General features: G+C 49.0%; 1 protein-coding gene across 1 annotated transcript in view; it reads right to left on the bottom strand.

Annotated features, from left to right (window-relative positions):
- Positions 1-21,204, bottom strand: part of CUL4B (cullin 4B) — a 1,392,627-nt gene that overhangs the window by 284,318 nt on the left and 1,087,105 nt on the right. Inside the window, exons 18-19 of the mRNA XM_069612678.1 lie at positions 7,329-7,434; positions 7,085-7,257 (exon numbers count right to left, since the gene is read on the bottom strand). Coding sequence (XP_069468779.1) covers positions 7,085-7,257; positions 7,329-7,434 — 279 coding nt within the window. The remainder of the gene's footprint in view (positions 1-7,084; positions 7,258-7,328; positions 7,435-21,204) is intronic.

Below are 21,204 nucleotides of genomic sequence, written 5' to 3'. Positions count from 1 at the left end.
TTTTTTACGGAAACCAGCCATATGGCCATAGGGTGCATGGATTGGCACGACCTGCAATCTTGGTGGCCATGTTACAAACAGTATAAACATACCCTGTGGGGGTCAGAGACAGATTTAGGTGATCCGCAATCTGTACAGGGCTTGAAGCCCGAGGCCTTCGTGGAATTAGGCATGATGCAGAAAAGTTAAGCTAATAAAGACGTGTTACTGAGTTGAAGAAATAAATTAACGGAGGGCATGGGGCACAGCAGCTCTATATATATAGTGGCCCCAACATCCCTTCCGGTGCCAGACTCGCAGAGGCACCGAGAGGAGCCGCATGGTATACGCAGCTCACCCTGGAGCTGGTGGCGACAGCTGTTATGGAGATAGATCATAGATAAGGAATCTGTGGGAGGAATAAATACATAAGAGAAACAGCCCCTGTAATGTGATTGTATGAAAAGAACAAAAACTAAGTCACAAAGGCCACAGATTGCAGTTAGGCTGAAACATCTGTATTTAATCCCGAGAGTGCCTCTGTACGTTTCGTTTTTGGTTGCCTCTGTACCTTTCTTTTTTGGTTGCATCACAAACTCAGGTTTCCAGTCAGAGGGCCTGAGCTGTAGGATAAATGGAGTGTAATTCCTTTTAGTCTGCCATGATGACAAACATTTCTCGGTTTGGGGTCCATCTTGCATTTTATCGATGTGCTTATGATTAATGACAATCTCATAATAGAGAAGAACAAGTTACTTCTTACCTTGTAACATTCTTTCGATGGGATGTTCCTCCGACGTATTCCTTATCTTTGATAATATGTTTCCAGCTTGCTGGCCTCGGAATTTTTTTCTGTAGAGGGCACTGAGCGTCGACGTCCGCCGAGTCGATGTCCCTCGACGGCCACCGTATCGGCGCAGATGTCACCATGCCCATAAATAGCCACACGCTCCGTCCGTTGCTCAGTTCCGTTTTGTAGCATAAGAAAAGTCATGCCTGAATTGGTTATTGACCTTGAAGGAGCGCAAGCTGCAACCACAAGCGAAGTATTACTGCAGGGATGGATGGGAGGGGCGATAAGGAATACGTCGGAGGAACATCCCATCGAAAGAACGTTACAAGTTAAGAAGTAACTTGTTCTTCGAAGGGATTGTGTCCTCCGACGTATTCCTTATCTTTGATAGACTCCGATAGCAGTGGCATGTAATTGGAGGTGGGAGTAAGAATGTCATGTATCCCTTTAGGGATGGACCGAATGTAATACGGCTTTGCCAAATCAGGTCTCTTGACTAGTGGAGGAATTCAGGTTGTAAAATTTTGTGAATGTATGTGCGGACGACCATGTGGCAGCCATACATATGTCTCTGACCGGTACCCCTCTTTGGAGGGCCGAAGAGGCTGCGATACCCCTGGTTGAATGAGCCCTAAGATTTTGGGGTGGCTCTTTCCCTGCCAGTTTGTAACAATCCAGAATGGCCAAAATAATCCACCTGGAAATGGTTTGTTCTGTTATGGGTAATCCCAACTTGTGACCTGAGTATCCTACAAACAGTTGGTCTGCTTGCCTGATCCTAGCCATTCTGCTGATGTAAAAGCTTAGAGCTCGCCTTGGGTCCAGCCTATGTAGCCTTTCTTCCTCTTTCCCCGGATGGGGAGGAGGGTAGAACGAAGGTAAGGTAATTTTCTGAGTAATATGAAATTCAGAAACCACCTTTGGGAGGAAATTAGGCTTCACCTGTAGGACAACTTTTTCCTTGTGGAAGATTGTATGTGGGGGTTTACAGGAGAGAGCTTGTAGCTCGCTCACCCTCCTAGCAGATGTTAGTGCAACCAATAGGACAGTTTTAAGCGTGAGAAATCTCAGTGAACAAGAGTGAAGTGGTTCGAATGGTGTGCCCATTAGGAAGTTTAAGACTAAATTTAAGTCCCATAAGGGAACTTGGAATGGTTTTGGAGGATAAACATTAGTTAATCCCTTCAGAAATGGTATCACTTGAGGTAGTTTGAAATACAATGGTTCCTCCGCAGTGCGCTTGAAGATTGAAAGCGCTGCGAGATAGCCTTTTACAGTGCCAACTTGCAGGCCTGAGTTTGCCAAGTAGAGTAGAAACGATAACGGTGTACCACATGAAAAAGGGTCGATATTCCATTCTCTACACCAGCTGCAAAATTTGTTCCAACGGCAGCGGTATAAAGACTTTGTTGCTGGCCTTCTGGCCGAAAGCAACACCTCCATGACGTCATCAGGGAGATCCCAATCCTTGTACCTCACCCTTTCAGAAGCCAAGCGTGAAGGTTGAGGGTTCTGATGTCTGGATGGAGAACCTGACCTCCCTTCTGCGAAAGAAGATTCTCTGAGTGGAAGACGGATTGGAGGGCAGATGGACATATCTAGAAGGTCCGGGTACCACGTTCTCCTGGCCCAGTCCGGGGCAATTAGGATCATGGTTTTCCGGAATCTTCTCAACCTCCTGATCATTTGAGGAATAACAGGGACTGGTGGAAACGCATAAAGGAGTGGAAACTCCCAGTCCACTACGAACGCGTCTCCTAGAGCTCCTCTCGGGGGAAATTCCCTTGAACAGAACTGATCGCACTTCCTGTTGGTGCTTGTGGTGAACAGATCCACCTGAGGGGTTCCCCAAAGGGTGAAGATCTCTTGAAGGACTTCCTGAGCTAGCTCCCACTCATGGGAGACTGTGCTCTGCCTGCTCAGAGCGTCCGCCGTCAAGTTCTTCTCTCCGGCTAGGTGGATTGCGGATAGAGAGATTCCTTCCTGAATTGCCCAAAACCAGAGCTGCAATGCCTCTCTGCACAGTGGCAGTGACCCTACGCCTCCTCTTTTGATGAAGTAGTGCATGGCCACCGTGTTGTCCGTCATTATCAGGACATTTCTTCCCTGTACGGATGACAGGAAAGCTTTCAGCGCTAGTCTGATCGCTCTCAGCTCCAATAGGTTGATGTGTAGTCTGGACTCCGATGGAGACCAACGACCGCTGATGGTCAAGTCGTTGGCATGGGCTCTCCACCCCGTGAGTGAGGCGTCTGTGACTACTGTTATCTCCGGCCATGGTTGCCAAAACAGTTCTCCTTTCAAGATGTTCTCTGGATAGGCCCACCATTGAAGGTCGCGGGCTACCTTGTCCGGAATCCGGAGAAGATCTGTCATTCTCCCTGAGAATTGCGACCACTGAGTTCTCAGTGTCCACTGAAGAGATCTCATTCTCAGGCGAGCCTCTGGCACAAGGAAGATGCAGGATGCCATGAGGCCTAGCAACCTCAAAAAGTCGAAGGCTGGGAGACGTTGGGCATTTTGAAACTTGTTGACCATCTGCAGAATATCTTGAGCCCTCACCTCTGGTGGCGAGGCTTTTCCCAGGGAAGTGTCCAGGACCGCTCCAATGAACTGGAGTCTCTGTGATGGTATCATCTGTGACTTCTTTAAATTGAGGGAGAAGCCCAGTTTGTGAAGGAAGTGGCAGACATAATCTAGCTGGATCTGAGCTTGTTCTGAAGATACAGCCCTGATCAGCCAATCGTCCAGGTAGGGGTAGACGTGGATCCCTTCCCTCCTTAGACTCACAGCCACTACCGACATTAGCTTGGTGAAGACCCTCGGGGCGGAGGTCAGCCCAAATGGCAGAACTCAAAATTGATAATGAGAGTCGCCAATTGCGAACCTCAGGTATTTCCTGTGTTTGAGATGGATTGGCACATGGAAATAAGCATCCTGAAGGTCCAGAGATACCAGCCACTCTTGGAGCTGGAGGGCCTGAAGGATCTGAGAGAGAGTTACCATCTTGAACTTGTCCTTCCTGAGGAACTTGTTCAATTCTCGTAAGTCCAGGATGGGTCTCAGTTCTCCGTCCTTCTTTGGTATGAGAAAGTAGGGGGGGGGGGGGAGTACCAGCCCTTGTTCCTGTCTGCTACAGGTACCGGTTCTATGGCACCTTTCTCTAGCAGGTCTATAATTTCCTGCAAGAGGAGCGGATCTGGAACTTTTAGAGAGCTGTGCCCCGGTGGATGACTCTGAGGGATGTGTAGAAAGGGTAGGCAGTAACCCTGGGCAACTGTCTCCAATGCCCAAGCATCTGACGTTATATCCTGCCATTCCGTCAGATGGGGAGTTAACCTGCCCCCTACAGGTGTCTTGTGTGGAAAGACCTCAGAGTGGTTTGGGGGCGGCTGATGCAGATGCCAAGGGTAAAGAGGCACCTGCTGCTGCTGCAGCCTTAGTACCTTTGACCCGTCCACCTTGGGTGGATCTCCTTTGGCCTCTTTGAGCCGGCTGTCCTCTGCCTTTCCTGAATGCGGAATAATAGCGAAAGGACTTTCCTCTCCCAGAGGTTCCTGAGGGGCGAAAAGGAGTTTGGCGGATAGCAGCGCCTAAAGATTCTGCTGCTGCTTTAGATGTCTGCAACTTTTCCAGACTCATCAGCCTTTTTTCCGAATAATGAAGAGCCGTCAAAGGGCATATTCAAAAGTCTGGCCTGTACATCTGGAGCAAAGCCAGACTTTCGCAACCACGCATGCCTGCGGATTGTTGTACTTGCCGCCATGGCCCTGCTGATATGGTCAGCGGAATCGATGCCAGTTTGAAGTGACTCGCACATGGCATCCTTGCCATCTTTAATAATGTTAAGGAAGGCTTCCTGTTCCTCTCCTTTGGGTATGCAGTCAGCCGCTGATGAAGCACACTCCCACAGTGTGTGACTGAACCTGGCGAGCGTACAGGTGGCGTTGATGGACTTGAACGCCATACTACAAGCAGAGAAGACTTTCTTTGCCATAGAATCGTACCTCTTATCATCTCTATCCTGTGGGACAGTAGGCTAAGCGGTCCTGCTGCTTGATGAAGTTGCCGCTTGGACCACCAGGCTCTCTGGAGTCGGGTGTTTCGATAAGTATTCAGGGTCAGCAGCAGCTACCCTATACTTGGCTGATAATCTTTTGTTGAATAACTTCAGGAGTTTCCCAGTTAGATGCAATTTTTCTTTGTAAGGCTGTATGGAAGGGGACCACAGGATCCTCCTGTGGACCTTTGTCTAATATGTCTGCCAGGTCATCCTGTTGAAAAACAGGCGAAGGCGCAGACCAATCCATGAATTCAATAATTCTTGCCATCAGGGTTCTATAGGGTGTTTCGGCATGTTCCCCTGGGTCTGGCTTAACAAAATCCACTTCTGGGGAAGTGTCCAGCCCACTTGCCTCATGTAATGACTCCTGTAGGTCTTTCAACCTTCTTTCCTCAGAGGTGAAATCCTCTGAAACAGGTAGTGTGGTCCTCTGCAACTCGAAGGTTTCCTGGTCAGAATATTCCCCTTTTTCATAAATTGAAGATAATCCAGGGTACTCTGACCTTTGAAATGGTATAAAACCCATTTCTAAGGCAGAAGGAGCCAAATTTGTCATTATTGGGCGAGAAAACGTTGATGTTGTCGACGCCGATGTGACAGGCTTCGAAGGTGCCGAAAACGGCGTCGAGAAAACCGGAAAAGGCTTTGAAGAACTCGAGAGGATTGGATCCTACTCAAGGACATCGACGACGGTCTCAGCGTCGTGCCGGAGGCTCTTGGAATCACTGTTGGCTGTGGAGTAGCCGTGGTCTTCTCTTTCATCGGCTTCGAGTCAATCGACCAATGCGTCGAAGAACCCTTCGACAACGGCGTTGATGGCGCCAATCCATGCGATGGCCAGTGGCGCTCTCGGGTGGAATGTTTCGCCGGGTGCTGCGACTCGCGGCGTTTTGATTTTTTGGGTTTTTCACACAGGGTATCACCCTCAGCTGTCTTTGAGGGGGACCAGGCCGCTTTCTCGAATACGCTTAACATTTTCTTCCTGAATTCCTCCCACTCAGCCCGAGAGCTGTGTTTTGTGGGGCAGGAGACCCTTTCTGGGGAAACAGAAGACGAGGAAGGGGATCGTCGATGTCTCTTCTTTGAGTGTCTTGATCTCAACGAATGGTGGGAGCTACTTCGAGATCTAGAATGGGAATGTTTTAGACGGCGAGGAGACGAATGCCTCGACCTGGCCGAAGAAACTTTCGAGGAGGTTTTGACTGACTTACCCTTCTCGAGCTTCCCCTTGAGCTCCTTCACGGCTTTCGCCGTCATGGACATGCAGTCCTCACACTCCGAACAATGGTGCAAGGCTCCCAAGCACCACAAACGGATCCTGTGTGGATCCATTATCGACTTTTTACAGCAGTCTCGACATTTTTTGAAGCCGGATCGCAGCGTTGTCGGTTCCGATGAAGATGCCATCGAGAACGAGTTGGTATATTTCGAGTAGATGTAGATTAGATTATCTGACTGAACTGAGCAACGATGTTCTGAGGCCCCACAAAGCGCGGAAAAACGGAACTGAGCAACGGACGCCGCGCGTGGCTATTTATGGGCATGGTGACGTCGGCGCCGATACGGTGGCCGTCGAGCGACATCGACTCGGCGGACGTCGACGCGCAGCGTCCTCTACAGAAAAAAATTGCGAGGCCAGCTAGCTGGAAACGTATTATCAAAGATGAGGAATACGTCGGAGGACACAATCCCTTCGAAGGAAATATTACTTTCCTGGAATCCTAGTTATCACTCATGAGTATCTATGTTCTAAAACCACCCAGCATAGCAGATGAAGGATGACACTTGTAAAAAGGTGTCCTCTCAATCACTGCACATATTATACAAAGGCCATTTGCCACTGCTCTCTGGGGGCTCTCGTGAAGCACTGCACTGTGCTTTAACATTAGTTTCACAGCATTTATGACATTTCTAACTTTTGTTTGTGATCCAGTAAATTAACAAGGGAAAAAACAGTCCGTTTCTCATTTACGGGGTTATCTTGAAAACAAAGAAACAAATTAAGGACCTTCATAGTTAAAATTGGCTTTATATTAAACAGTAATTTTTCTTGAGATGTATTCAGGATCTAGTTTATGCACAGGGCTATTTGTGCATTTCAGTTACAAATGAAGATCCCAGGATGGAAATCTAATTGGCAATATGTGAAGAGCTTAGGCGCAAAGGAAACTGTGTAAGTACTTAATAAAAAAAAGGTGCATTTGATAAAATGAAAGCAAACCAACAGTAATAGTACCACAGGTATGTACCGTTTCTTTCATCTGGATCTGATTGATCTTAATCCTGAAGAGTTTATGTTTGAAATCATCATTGCAGGAAAATTTATCTCCATCTTCAACATCCTTGCTTTTGGGCGTTTTCGTCAACACTCTTGCTTTGCCGCACGCTAAAGACTGCAGCGTTCGCCTTAGCTCTCCGTCTTCTGTAGACAAAACTTGCATTAGCATTTCAGTAATCAGCGAACAGATGACAACAACTGCATCAAATACAAACCTATTCCTGTAGCCAGTTTTATCTCTTCTAAACTGAATTCCTCTCCTTCATTAAACATAAGTAGCACCAGCGTTTGGAATAGAGAAACTTGCAGCTCTTTTTTGCCCTGTTAAATAAAAAAGATAACTTAGAAAATCAAATTCTGGATAATAGACATATATAGCCGTCCAATGAAATAGACAAACAGATGACCCTTATAAAATACAAACTATGATAGACAAAAAAACTAGGCTAGACAAGCAAACGGACACAGCCATTTAAGACTGAATATGCCATTAGTAATGTTCATTCCGATTATACATTCTTAAACTCACTAATCCCTTGGCTTTTGCAATGAGTCCAGTCACAGATAAGATCCAAATATCACAACAGCTTCAGAGGGCTATTCAAGGGTTGAAGCAGAACATGTATAAAGAAACCTAGTGGAAGTCTAGCAGATGTTTTTCAATAAGCACCACTCCCAAAAGCAGTATTTGTCACACAACTGGTCAAATGGGCTTTGATCCAGCTAGTGGCCACCTTGTGTGTTTGTAACAGGGTCCAAACAAAGCATCTCAGTGATGTGTGTGAGGAAGGTTCTGTTGGTTATCTGCGGTAAGGAACACACAGGTTAAAAAGAAGCAGTCATGCTGTTAGGGCAGATAGCCCTTTTATCAACAGGCGTGGGACAGTGAGCTTTTTTGCTGGCTTTTTATGCATCCTGACTTATTTATGACAACTGTGAAGATGGATTTCTAAAATCAAACCTGGGTGGGGGGATTTTAGGAAGCAACCCTATTTATGGAAAAAGTGAAGACAGAGGTTAGCCAAAACCCAATCAAGGTAGTGTAGCGAGTTCTCACAAAACAGAACCAAGAATTCAAGGTAGTCCGCGAGTATATAAAACTACAATTTATTAGACCTTTCTAAACACTAAGCATACAAATATCACAGGTAAGCCATATATCACATATCCACTTACTCCTCTTTAGAGATCATATCAACCACTAGTAGTCAACAGGTAAGTAATTAAATGCAAGAAAACAGTTAGCTATAGATAGAAAAATAACAACCCAGTTCCCTCCGTTTTATGAAGTCCAGCCCCAACATGTGCCCAAAAAGCCACACATGCCAATTTAATTGCACCAGGTAAGGTATTTCAGAAAGGATGCAGTGGGCTGGTGTGGCGATTGGAAAGTTCCTTAAAGTGATATACGTGTTTACTACAAATAAGGTAAGTACCCCACTCCATCCTGTTAAGAAGGTAAGTCTTACGAAGAGATCCTTGATCCAGCTTTGACAACCAGAGGGAGTTTAGGGACAAGGGCTTTCCACCCAATGTTAACCTATGGGAGAAGGGGGGTGGGCAGAAAAAATGGTATGTTTACTTACACCCTCCCTCACCCCCCCAGACCTCTGACTTAGATTCTGCCAGGTGGCATTGGAGGTCTTTTCCGGAATTCGCTTGGACTCCAATCTTCTGGTCATGGTTCAGGTGAGAGGAGCCCAGGGGCCGCAGGTGCAGAGGCCACTTTGCGTGTTCTTTCTCACCAGACTGTTCCAGGCAACGTCTTGAATAAGACACCCAAACTAAGAAAAGGTGCAGACCTCGGCGGTGCAGACCCTTCAGAACACCTCATAGGATTGCAGAAAAGATGGTTCCAGCGGAGGGCGGCAACAGGCGATCTTCCAGCATTGAACACACAGGCAGCACCAGTTCAGTTTCCCTTGTCGCGAGAAGGCTGAAATGGTGAGGACAGCCGAACTATGGTGTAAGGTGAAAACGCGGTAAGCCCCAAGGCTCTGCTCAGAACGGCACTGTAGCCCAAACAGGAACTGGTCAGCCCAGGGACAGTTCCAAAGTTTTCCAAGGCATGGATCTGTGAGCAGAAGTAGAGACTGGTTGTTCCCACCGGTCCAAAGGTTGAAGCACCAACGAGGGTCTTCTGAGATCAGGCAGAGGAGCAGGGCTTCAACCAGGCCAACCACGGGAGTAGATGCTGGCCAGCAGCAGGGGTCGTCCTTGGGCTGCTCTTTTTCATAGAAGTCTTGATTCAAAGATGATCTGTCAAATAGCTGCAGGAGCCATTCATTTATGCAAGATTCAGGCTGGGAGCTAGCCCAAGCCCACCAAATGGTAAGGATCTGCAACATTCAAACCACCAAGGGTTGTCCAGTCCTGGACAACCACCGGTGAACGCATCCATCTTACAACAGATATTCAGGCGGCAACTGATGGGGACTGGGGCGAGACACCCAGTCCCTTCCTCTGGCTCACACACACAAAGTCCACTTGCCTGCGAAAGCAGCAGTTTTCACTGGGAAAAGGGTTAGCATCCATTTTTTTACAACTCTGTTTATTGATTCATCAACAAATACATATTAACTTTAAACCAACAGGGTCACATGTCATGGGTCATAAGTAGAGTGTTTCAAACCATGAAGCATTTTTTAACTAACCCGAAGGTATCACAGGGGGTCTTGGAGACCTGTCGCACAGGGTCTGGGTCAGTTTCTCCATCAAAGAACATTGTGGGCCACCTGGGTCCACGAAGACAAGTAATTAGTGGTCGAAGTGCACAAAAACAAGTAGTGGAACTATCTTCCCTACTGGCCTGCACCCGCTCACCACTACCCCCATCTCCATGCCCCCTCATGTACAATAAAAACCCCAAAACGCATGCACCTGCTGTTTAGGGGAACATTCAGTACAATGCACTGAAAGTGCAAGTTTCAACTTCTTCCTACACTTTTATTTTAAAACGAAACCATTCCGGAACGGTTTCTTTTTAAAATAAAAAAGTATAGGAACAGTAAAACTTAAAAAAATGAAGTAGAGGAGCACCGCTCCCGCCCACTTCGACCACTGGTAATCATCAAGCGCCCTCCCACCTCCCCCAAACCTGAAACATTCTGGGACACCCTCTACCTTTGTAAATACGTCTTTCAAGGGATGCACATCTGTCTACATCGTTGGATCATCTGTTCATACTCAGTTTATCGACCAAACCCCAGGTTATGTTATGTTACGTATATCAAGTGCACTTTCACCAAAAGGCACCTTGGCGCTGGAAGCAGAATAACAGTATTCCCATACAAATTTAGAATAAGAGTTTTCAATGACCGATGAAAGATAAGGTGGTCAACTGTCACCTGAAGAGAGAAAGGCAAAGAACTCCAAGCCTTAGCGGCGGCCATCGAAGAGGCACGTCCACCCATGCGGAACAGTCTGATACGAGGAACCAAAACTTGGAGGGCGGACTGAGATTGAAGACAACAGGCAGGCGCTTTGCGCAAAAACCTAGCCTGTAAATGTTCTGTCCCTAATCCATAAAAAGCAGTATGAACGATGCACATGGATTAGAAGCAAATCCGTTTCTCAACAGGTAACCAGTGGAGCCGTCTCAACAAAGGGGACATATGGGCTCAAAACGGAGGATGAAGACTGGATCTAGCTAAGACATTCTGAAGAAGTGGAAGGCGATTGATAAGAAAACGAGGCTGAGCGAGTTGCAGTAATCAACTGCACTCAAAACAGGCGCAGCCACCACAGGGGCTTGACATTTAGCCAGAATAAACGGAACAACTTTCTGCAGATTACGCAGCTTAAAGTGGCCGGTCTTGCATGCTGCTGCCACATGTTCGTCCATGGAGAGGGAAGAAGTGAGTTTTACCCCCAGATTTCTCACAAAGAGTGACATCAGGGGGAAAGGGCCAAGAGATGAAGGCCAAAAATCAGTGGTCCAGAAAAGAAGATTAGTGGCAACAGCGACCAAAACCTTGGTCTTACTATCGTTTAACGAGTTGGTAGCCATCCATGAGCCCAACTCCTCCAGACACCTCCAAAGCCAAGCCACCGTATCAGATCTGGTGAGATCCAGGCTGACCAGAATTTGTGTCATTGGCATAGGAATAGTATCGGAACCTGTAGGACAAAATCAGACGCGAAAGAAACCGAATATAAATGTTGAATAATATGGGGGGAAAGAGCAGATCCCTGTGGGACACCGCAGGAAAGCAGTACAGGTTTAAACCGAAACGGGGGAAGGGAAACTTGGCCAGAGAGACCCGCCGCAGAAAGATGGGAGATAAGGGTGAGATGATCAACCGTGTCGAAAGCAGCAGACACATCTAACAAAAGGACTGCTCCAACACCACCCTGATAAACCAGGCGGGCAAGGTCGTCCAGCACAGAGTACAGGACTGACTCTGTGCCCCTCTGTTAGGAAGAATTCTCCTTCTAGGGCTAATTTCCCTCACCTAGTGAGTCCCCCAGCAGCTTTGCTGGATTTCTGGAGTTTATCTTTCCACCTAGTAAGAGTGCAAGCCTTTTTCCCCCACTCTTACCTGTGTTTTGCCATGTGTATTTCTACTGTTTGTGTGATCTTGGGCTCTGGAGCACACCAATCCATGAGACCCACTTTTTGTGTGTGTTACACAGCACCTTCAGTGCAGTGACACAGGGTTGTCTTTTAGACTTCCCACTGACTCCATTTTTCTTGGGCTGACTACTGTCCCCCAGAAACATGTAAAGTTGCCATTAACTTTATGTAGTCACTTTAAAACTACAGACCCAGTACACCCCATCTTACATGGAGTATTGGAAAGGGTTAACTCCTACCCCTTTTTGTCTGTGCCTCTCTGGGCTTTGTTTTGCTCTTTTAACATTTAGACTTGGCTGGTGGCAGTGGTATCTACCCTAACTTTTTCTACCGCGATTATACATATAAACGTGGTATTGTTCCAGGCTTTTGTGGTAGCCTCGAACTTCAACCCACTTGCCCAAATACTTTTTATTTTGGCTCCGGTTGGGTTTAGTCGCCATTTCTTTTTGTTAAAATCCTTCTCGTGTTTTACTTTGCGCGGCAAACCAGGTTTGCCTTCTTTGTTCAGTCTTTTGGCGGGCTTCTGCAGAGAAGCCCTCCTCTTGGTCCCTGTGTGTCTAGGTGGGCTGAATGTGAGGGAAGGGTGTAGTCACCCCCTGCACAGGGTCTCCATGGAGACCCAAGTCACACTTTGTGTTGATTGGCTGAGGTGGTTGTCCGGGCCTGACGACCCCCTCTGCTGGGGGATTGACAGCCAGGCTGTGTGAATGGGGGATTTTCGCATAAAAGGCAGGACTCTTGGGCTGGAAGTCAGAGTCGCCATTGTAACTGCAAGGAACCAAAGAGAAGCGGAGAAGATGACGGCTGCTGCAACCCAGAGTCCCGGTGAAGCCCAGCTTGTGGAAGGAGAGCACGCCCTGATCAACCAATCGTCCAGGTAGGGGTAGACGTGAATCCCCCCTTTCCTGAGGTGCGCTGCCACCACTACCATGAGCTTGGTGAAGACCCTCTGGGCGGAGGTCAATCCGAACGGCAGGACCCGAAACTGAAAGTGCGAGTCGCCAACCGCGAACCTCAGGTACTTCTTGTGCTTTGGATGTATCGGCACATGAAAATAGGCGTCCTTGAGGTCGAGAGACACCAACCAGTCCTGAAGTTGAAGGGCCTGAAGGACTTGAGAGAGAGTAACCATCTTGAACTTGTCCTTCCTGAGGAGTTTGTTCAAACAGCGCAAGTCCATGATGGGTCTCAATCCCCCGTCTTTCTTGGAAATCAAAAAATAAGGGGAATACCATTCCTTGTTCCTCTCTGCTACAGGCACCAGTTCTATGGTGCCTTTCTCCAGCAGGGATTGAATTTCCTGCACAATCAGCGGATCCGGACTCTTCAAGAGAGATTCCCCGGTGGATTGTCTTGAGGCCTCTGCCGGAAAGGAAGACAGTAGCCATGGGTTATGATCTCCAGAACCCACACATCTGAAGTAATGGCGCGCCACTCTGCAAGATGCTGCGCCAGCCTTCCCCCAACCGGCGAACCATGGGACATGGCCTCATGACTGAGCTGAAGTGGCTGCGGCGTTGCCGGAGGGCAAAGAAGCAACAGCTCGAGCAGCCTTGGCACCTAGAGTACCTTGTTTTCCACCTCTGGCACTCCTACGGTGGCCCCTTTGACTGGCAGCTCCTCTCGCTTTACCAAAGGATGAGTAATGACGAAAGGAACCTCCCCTCCATTGCCGTCCCCTAGGACGGAAAGGCGGAGGTTGTCGAACTGCAGCGCCCAACAACTTCGCTGCAGCTTTTGAGGTCTGCAACCTCAAGGCTCTCGTCAGCCTTGCTGCCAAAAAGATGTTCCCCGTCAAAGGGCATGTTGAGGAGCCGGACCTGCACATCAGGAGCAAACCCCGAATTCCGCAACCACGCAAACCTGCGTATCACTGTGCTCGCCGCCATGGACCAGCTGACACAATCTGCCATGTCCAAACCCGACTGAACGACCTCACACATGGCATCCTTGCCATCCTGAACCATGGTAAGGAAACCATCCCGTTCGTCCCCTTCGGGAATATGTTCAGCCGCTAAGGAAGCAGTTCCACAGAGTGTGCGTGAAACGTGACAAGGCACATACGGAGTTGGCCGCCTGAAGCGCCATACCCCCTGAAGAAAACACTTTCTTCGCCCAGCCGTCAAAACGCTTGTCGTCCCCATCCGGAGGGATGGTAGGATACGACGCCTGCTTTGCCGGGGCCTTAACCGCCTCCCCGGAGTGGGGTGCTTGGTCAAGTAGCAGGGGTAGCTACTGGCTGGGCGGTATTTTCGCAGCAAAGACTTACCCACTGCCGGGAGACTCTCCGGAGCAGTCCAAGCCGCCGCCACCCTCCTCTGTAGAGCCATATGGAACGGCAGTACCGGGTCAGTTGGTGGACTTTGGTCGAGGATATCCGTAAGGTCATCAGGAGGGATGGTAGGATACGACGCCTGCTTTGCCGGGGCCGTAACCGCCTCCCCGGAGTGGGGTGCTTGGTCAAGTAGCAGGGGTAGCTACTGGCTGGGCGGTATTTTCGCGGCAAAGACTTACTCACTGCCGGGAGACTCTCCGGAGCAGTCCAAGCCGCCGCCACCCTCCTCTGTAGAGCCATATGGAACGGCAGTACCGGGTCAGTTGGTGGACCTTGGTCGAGGATATCCGTAAGGTCATCCTGAAGAAAATCCCCTGGGGGAGCAGACCACCCCAAGTACTCGGTGACCCTAGACATAAGGTGCCGGTACGCGGAGTCGGCATGAGTGCCAAGCCTACAAAACTCCACCTCTGGAGAGGTGTCCAGCCCACTGGCATCGTGCAGGGACTGCCTCAGGTCCTCAATTTGGCTATGGCCCGAGAGAATCTCGTCTGGCACCGTATCAGGAACCATGCCATCATCAGAGCCCTCATCCACCACTGAAATAAACTCAAGATGGCGGTAAGAAGGCACAGAATGGGGAACAAAGCCATGCTTGACCTTGGCCAGAGCCTTTCTACGGGGTTCCACCGAGCCCTGGGGTACCCCCGTCGGAACAGCCTTGAAAGGCGTTGAGGGCGTTGAGTGAATCGGCGTGGACGCCGAACGCGGCGCCGACAGCATCAACGGCGCCGACACAGGCCTCGAGGCCGGAGCCCCGAGCATGTCCCTCGACAGCCTGGGCGCCGATGGCGTTGACAACTTCTTCGGAGGCGGGACCTCGAAAGAGTCCGTCGACCTCGGCGTCGACGTCTTCCTCGAAGACACCACAGGTGCACACGGGCTAGAGCGCGTCGAGGACCGGAACTGGAACGGGCATGATGAGAACGATTCCCCTTTTCCGAGCGGGACCTCTCCCGTGAATCGTGCCGACCACCCGAGCCCGAAGGCGTGCAACCTGTGTCTCTCGACCGATCACGATCGACCCCACTCAGAGGAGCAGATGGACCAGTGCCCTGCGATTCGAGAAGCGCTAACATTTTCTTCCCTAGGAAGCCCATTCCTCCGGCGTCGCATGCTTGGTGGGATAAGCAACCCACCGACGGGCGGAGTTCTCGGATGAGGACGGGGAAGGCGACCGATGTCGGCGCTTCCGAGAGTGCCTCGAAGAGGCAGAGGAGTGGCGGGACCGACTCCGGGACCGAGACCCACTGGACTTCCGACGACGAAGTGGAGAGTCGCTCCTCGAATCGTCCGTCAAAAGCCCTGCAGACCTCGACTTCCGTGGCTTGGACACCTCACCTACCAACAACTTCTTCTTGCGCTCCCGCAAGGCTTTGGACGTGAGCGACTGGCAGGCGACACAGTCATCCGTGTCATGGGCCTCCCCGAGGCACCAGAGGCAGGCGTCGTGCGAGTCCGTCACCGACATCTTGGACCCACAGTCCCTTCTTAAAGCCCAGACACGGGGGTGGAAGACGAGGTAGACATCTTCACGAAGAATTTACTTCACAATACGAACAGGTTCGAAGAACCGAGAAAGAACAAACTCCAAAGAGTCGAGGCGCGCCGAGATCTCCGAAGTGAACACGTTCGCGGAAAAAAAGGAACTGAGGCTACGGGCGTCATACGTCCTTTTTATAACTTATAACATCCAGTGACGTCGGCCGCCGGATGAGGTCCTCGAGGGCGGCGTGTCGACGACACAGGACGCAGACGCCGAAGATTTTGCGAAGCAGCACAGCTGTGGTGATTATATGTCATAGATATGCAATACGTCGGAGGACCCAATCCCATCGAAGTATGGATACTTACGAGGAAGACAACTGGTACGTGGAACGGTTGTCCCATGAAGTTCTAATGTAACGTTCTTTTCCGGAGCGAAAGGACTGGCGCCTTTGCTGCAGCGTGTCCAGGGAGTGAGTGGTTTGAGTGTCCGTCTTGATGGAGAATAAGGCCACCTCAACCTGTTTTCCCCCCAAACAGGTCAACGACTCTGGATTGGACATTGGACTGAAAATCAGTGGCCTTGAGCCACCCCTGCCTGTGAAGGCCTGCCCCATTACCAAGAAGGCAAAAGGCAGTTCCGGCGATACCCACCGATACTGTGATGGCATGGTCTGATGCCAATATGCCCTTGTGGAAAATGTCAGTTGCCTCCTGTTTCTTGTCAGGTAGAAACTCTAGTATGGGGCCCAGTTTATAGCACAACTCGCGATCACACCTTGCGAGGATGGCCATTGCGCTAGCAGCCCTGATAGGGGTGGCTGCGGTGGTTATGATTTTCTTGCGGAAGGCATCTAGGTATTTTCCCTCATTGTCCGGAGGAACAGCGGTAAGATGATGGGTTGGCTGGCCTCTTCCTGGCAGCAGCAGAGACAACCAAATCTGGGGTAGGCTGAGTGCATAGGCAGGCGGGGGCGCTGACTGGGGCCCTGTATTTTTACTCAAAACTCGTTTTTGCCAGAGCTGTTGCGAGATGTACCATGGTGACAAGGCCATCCTCCCAGACATCCTTCAAAAGCAGAATGGACATGACGGATTTCCTTTGCTGGCACAAGACACTGTCCTTGCGCTGCTCCTCGAAGTGAGGCCAAATATCTTAGCCGCTCTGCCCATGAGCGCATAAAAAGCCCCCACTTCATCAGATGGAGTCGCTAATTGGGACCTCATCTGGTTCCCCATCGGCCAGGATGAAACCTTCAAACGCATAAGTGTGCGTTGACGCCACAGCGTCCATGTGGACTGGATCTGTGTCTGTCTCAGACTCTGACAGTTGCTGGGGTCTTGCCTGACATTCAAACCTTTTAGGGGTTCTTGGAACATCATTCTCCCTGGATGGACAAGGGGCATCTGCAGAAGGCCATTGTGGCGTGAACAGGGTTGGTGCCGGAAGCCTTTGTTGCAATGTAGCCACCAGTGTAGCTAGGGTGGATAAAATGTCCAGCGACACGTCCCTGTGTCTTCGATGTAGACATTCTTCAGCCCACAGCGGGCACCGGCCTTGAACAGGCTTTCCCTAGTGGACTCGGCCATGAGGTAGGCCCAAACTGCGCAGACTAGGAATGTCAACGTTTATCAGCGGCAGGAACGGTCTTTGGACTCCGCAGCGTTGCTGTCTGTGCCGATAAATCGTCGGAAAGTTTTTTTTCTACAATCAAAATTGTGATTCAAGTCTATTTTTTGAAAAGATGATGTGTAGAGAGAAAAATTGAGGACTCCTACACGAACGTGCAGTAAATAAATTGTAAGATGGCCTACAGGGGAGGAGTTAAGGGAGATGTTCCTATTGGCTGTGGGCAATATGACCAAAAATGACTATTAAGAGCACAAAAGTGACAAAGTTTCAGTGTAAATGTAAACTGCTCTATGTTATTGAGGATTCTCAGCCTGACCGGGAATATTCACAGCATGTGAATCTATGAAAGATCCAATGCTGGAGAAATACAAAGGTCCTGTAGGTTTTCCTTCAGATGTGTTTTGGACCACTTATCTTCCATTTCAAACCCGGAACAAATTTGGTGGAAATGTTTGGCAGGGGAAACACCTTTCATGGTCATAGCGGTCACTGGCTTGCTCAACAGTTTAAACCTGGGGGACCGTTCTCTATAATGTTAGAGCTGTGATGTTTTAATGAGCTGGTTTCTTTTGTTTATTTTTGTTGTCCTTTTTTTCTGTTTTAGTTTTTGGATTTATTTTGATTGCAAGCAAGGAATCGACTAATAATTGTTCAAATGTAATTTAATATAGTCTAAGAATTGTATTTCTTTTTATTTCTGTATAAAATTAAGGATGAACATGTTTTAACCAATATACAGTAAAAAAAATAAATTAAAAAAAAACAGTGACAGAGAGAGAGGGATTTGCACTTGTCCAGTCAGGTGCTTCATCCTGGTCTGATGACTTGTCTCTAGGAGGTACACAATGAGCACTGAATCCCCTACCACAATCACATTTAAATTGAACTAAGTGGCAACCCACTTTGTTATAGTGCTATCAACATATGCCCAATGCTTTATCGACTCAATATCACCTAGGGGGTTGTATATGTTGATAAGCAAGATTTTACCGAAGTGAGCGGGGGGCACTCTCAATAACACAGAGCACTGGGGACAGATTTCAGAGGGCAGAATTGACTAAGCCTTACACATGATTTAGCCCCCACCGCCCCCATGGGGTGGCCGCATTTGGCTTTTGCTTGTCTGCATATAATTCAATAGCCGCTGATCAAAAATGGTTGACATACCCACGTTTCCTGCAGCACGATAACATGGCCAGGCATAATTATAGCAATTAAGTTTACCAAGAGGAAGGGACAGTCAATGCCTGCCGCCAGGCTTTGCATCCCATTGCTCCATCCATATATCCAAAACAGATTTAAAAAGGTTTACTATAAGAGGTTAAGCTGGATTCCTCCGTTGGGTAGCCGAAGTTCGCAGGCGGTGTAAGAGTTCTTCGTGCTTTCGGCTGTATTATCTCAGTGGGAGCTTTATCTTACAGGACACAATCAGGCCAAATTCCATGGCTTTTAAATAGCCATGGTTAGCATACAACATGTTTACAATATCACACACAAATTCAACAACTGCCCAATTCTGAGGAGAGTCAGCCTTGGGTCATTCGACAAAGTCCATATCTGCAGATGTTATAGCCCTCATATAATATCAAAGGCACCTGTGTAGCTGGCTGTTATGGTCAACACTATGTAGCAATCACCTTCTTTAGGTGGAATCTTTGGGTTCTATGCCTGCAAGCGGCTTTGGTTTATATCAGCTTGGTATATGTTATTATCAGTATGTTTTAACTTAGTTTGGTATTCAATAGAGAGTCTGGATTTAGGCAACGAATAACCACGGAGCGCTCTGGGGTCACAATATACCAGTGAAGTCACTGGTTGCTTGCGTGTCCGTTTACCTCACTGCTCCTAGCTCATTTGGTTCACTTCTCCGGTGCGGTCCAGGAACCTCTTCTGCACGGCTTTCGATATCTCAGAGCCCTTGCGGCTCCTGGTGCTCGCTTGCCACCAGTGAATGCTGTACTTGGTAACTTTCCCCAATCAGTTGTGCTTTCCGCTGCACAACCTCTTTAGCCGATGTCTCCCCAGCGTCCCGGTGCTCGCCTACCACCGCTGAATGCCTCACTTCGGGGAAACTTACAATCGGGTGTGTTTTCTGCTGCGCAACCTCTGTAGCTGAAATCTTTAGCCCACACGACCTTCTCAGGACCGGCACCAACTTCTCTCACCACTCTCGTCCGGGATCTTCAATGATTTCTTCTGCTGCTTTGTGGAGAATTCAAAACTCCACACACTAATACTACTAATACTAATACTACTACTACTACTACTTTCCTGCTGCTTCGGCCGCCTCCCCTTCTTCCACCAAGGAGCCTTTTGTGCCTCTCCCTCACCCTCCGGTGTGGGGCATTAATCCTAATGGCTCCACTAGGCAACCCCCTGTGCCTTTCTAGCCCTCTTCGTCCCAGTGGTCTGGGAATTTTGGGACTTGAAGTTCCTAATACAAAAGTCACTCCTTTCAACAGCTTCTATTTTACAACAAGCTATTAAGAGATTGGGTCTTTAGGGGGGTTGGGAAGTTGCCTATGGGGGTCTCCCAGTCCTCCTGGCCCGTACCCCTCCACCCCATGTGATCCGCCCGGCTAACACTACCCCCAGGGTCAGGATCAGAAAGAGTCTGCCTCTCCCCTGGCCACATGAGCGGTGTGGGTTCCAAGTCAAATGTCCTGGGTGAATCATCTCTCCAATTGATCACAGTGTGCACTGGAACTGCCCCCCCTCCCGCACCCAGACCACCACTGACCACACTTGCATGCTGGAAGTGGAAGTAGGCAGTCCTCTTGCAGCAGGTCTACTTCCCCAATCGAAATGGACAAAATCCTCAGAGGCAAATCTTAACACAGGGGCAGAGCAGTGCAGGAACATCACCTTCACCACTGACCACACTTGCACACAAACCTCTGCAGCTTGTACTTTTTCTTGGTCCTTCTGCCATGCAGGGTGGGAAAAGTCTGGGTTTGACTTTTGTCTTCGGCGGGATCCCTTTGTGAAGCTTGCCAAGGCGCCAGTGTGTCTGTGAGGAAAGGAAACAGGGGAGGGCTCAAACTCTGCGGTTCTTTGTTTTCTGCTGTGCCTGTCTGGAACCAGTTCCAACTGGGAGGCTTCAGAAAAACAAAAGAGGCGATTGCTGGACGGTTTAGAATTAATCTTAACCTCTGGCATTGCTCTGGAAAACCCTCCAGATCATCGTTCTTCCCTTGCCACACCATTACAAAAGGGGAAAGACTGTATGAAAATCAGGCTTGGTCCCACCCCAAAAGGGGCAGTCCAGCCCGAACAGCTTGGTCACATCCCTTCTGCACGAGACCACAAGCATCCTGAAAGGACAGCCACCACCCACAGTGTGAATGGTGCATGGGTGCCGATTAGCTGGGTTCCTGCATAAGAGGCATGAATCCTGAGGCTGAAGGCAAGCCAACCACTGGAAATGAAGATATGACGAGGAGGAAGAGGAGAGACACCTGCAGCCACTTCCAGATGTCAGGAGGTGCCTTCTCTGCAATCGCTGCTGTCCGACCCCTTCTTCCAAGAATCCGGAGAGCCCTGAAAAAGACTACTCTTCGACTGGTTGGTTCAATCGGACTCAAGACGACCTGCATTTGGAGCCAAACCAGGGCAAGCTGTGACCTTCACCAGCTGCAAACTGCCAATAGCCTCAACACTTTGAAAGACTCCTTCGGGACCTCCAGAGGCAAGATTCCACTCCATGAAGTCTCCTCCCCAGAGTGCTGGACCGAGAAAGATTAATCGACCGGGCAGTAACCATTCTTCACTGGTGCATTGAAAAGGGTGCCAAAATCACAGAACCGCGAAGAATCCTTTGCCTGGAGCCTCTTCACCAAACTGCTGCTGTGAGATCCATTCCAGTATTCCCTCTAACGTCTTCCTGACCAATTATTGCTAAGTATTTAACTGCTTTACGTTGGTCTTGTTTCATTTATTTTACCTGAAACAGTTATTATAAAACTATTTTACATACCTGTTGAATTGCATACTGCCATTGTCAAAGTACAAGCAAAGTGTTAAACTTAATTTGAATATTGCATTGGTTCTTCTATGTGC

The sequence above is a fragment of the Ambystoma mexicanum genome, chromosome 5p, assembly GCF_040938575.1.
Source record: "Ambystoma mexicanum isolate Mex_15411 chromosome 5p, UKY_AmexF1_1, whole genome shotgun sequence".
Taxonomy (NCBI): Eukaryota; Metazoa; Chordata; class Amphibia; order Caudata; family Ambystomatidae; genus Ambystoma; species Ambystoma mexicanum.
This window is presented reverse-complemented; position numbering and strand designations above follow the sequence as displayed.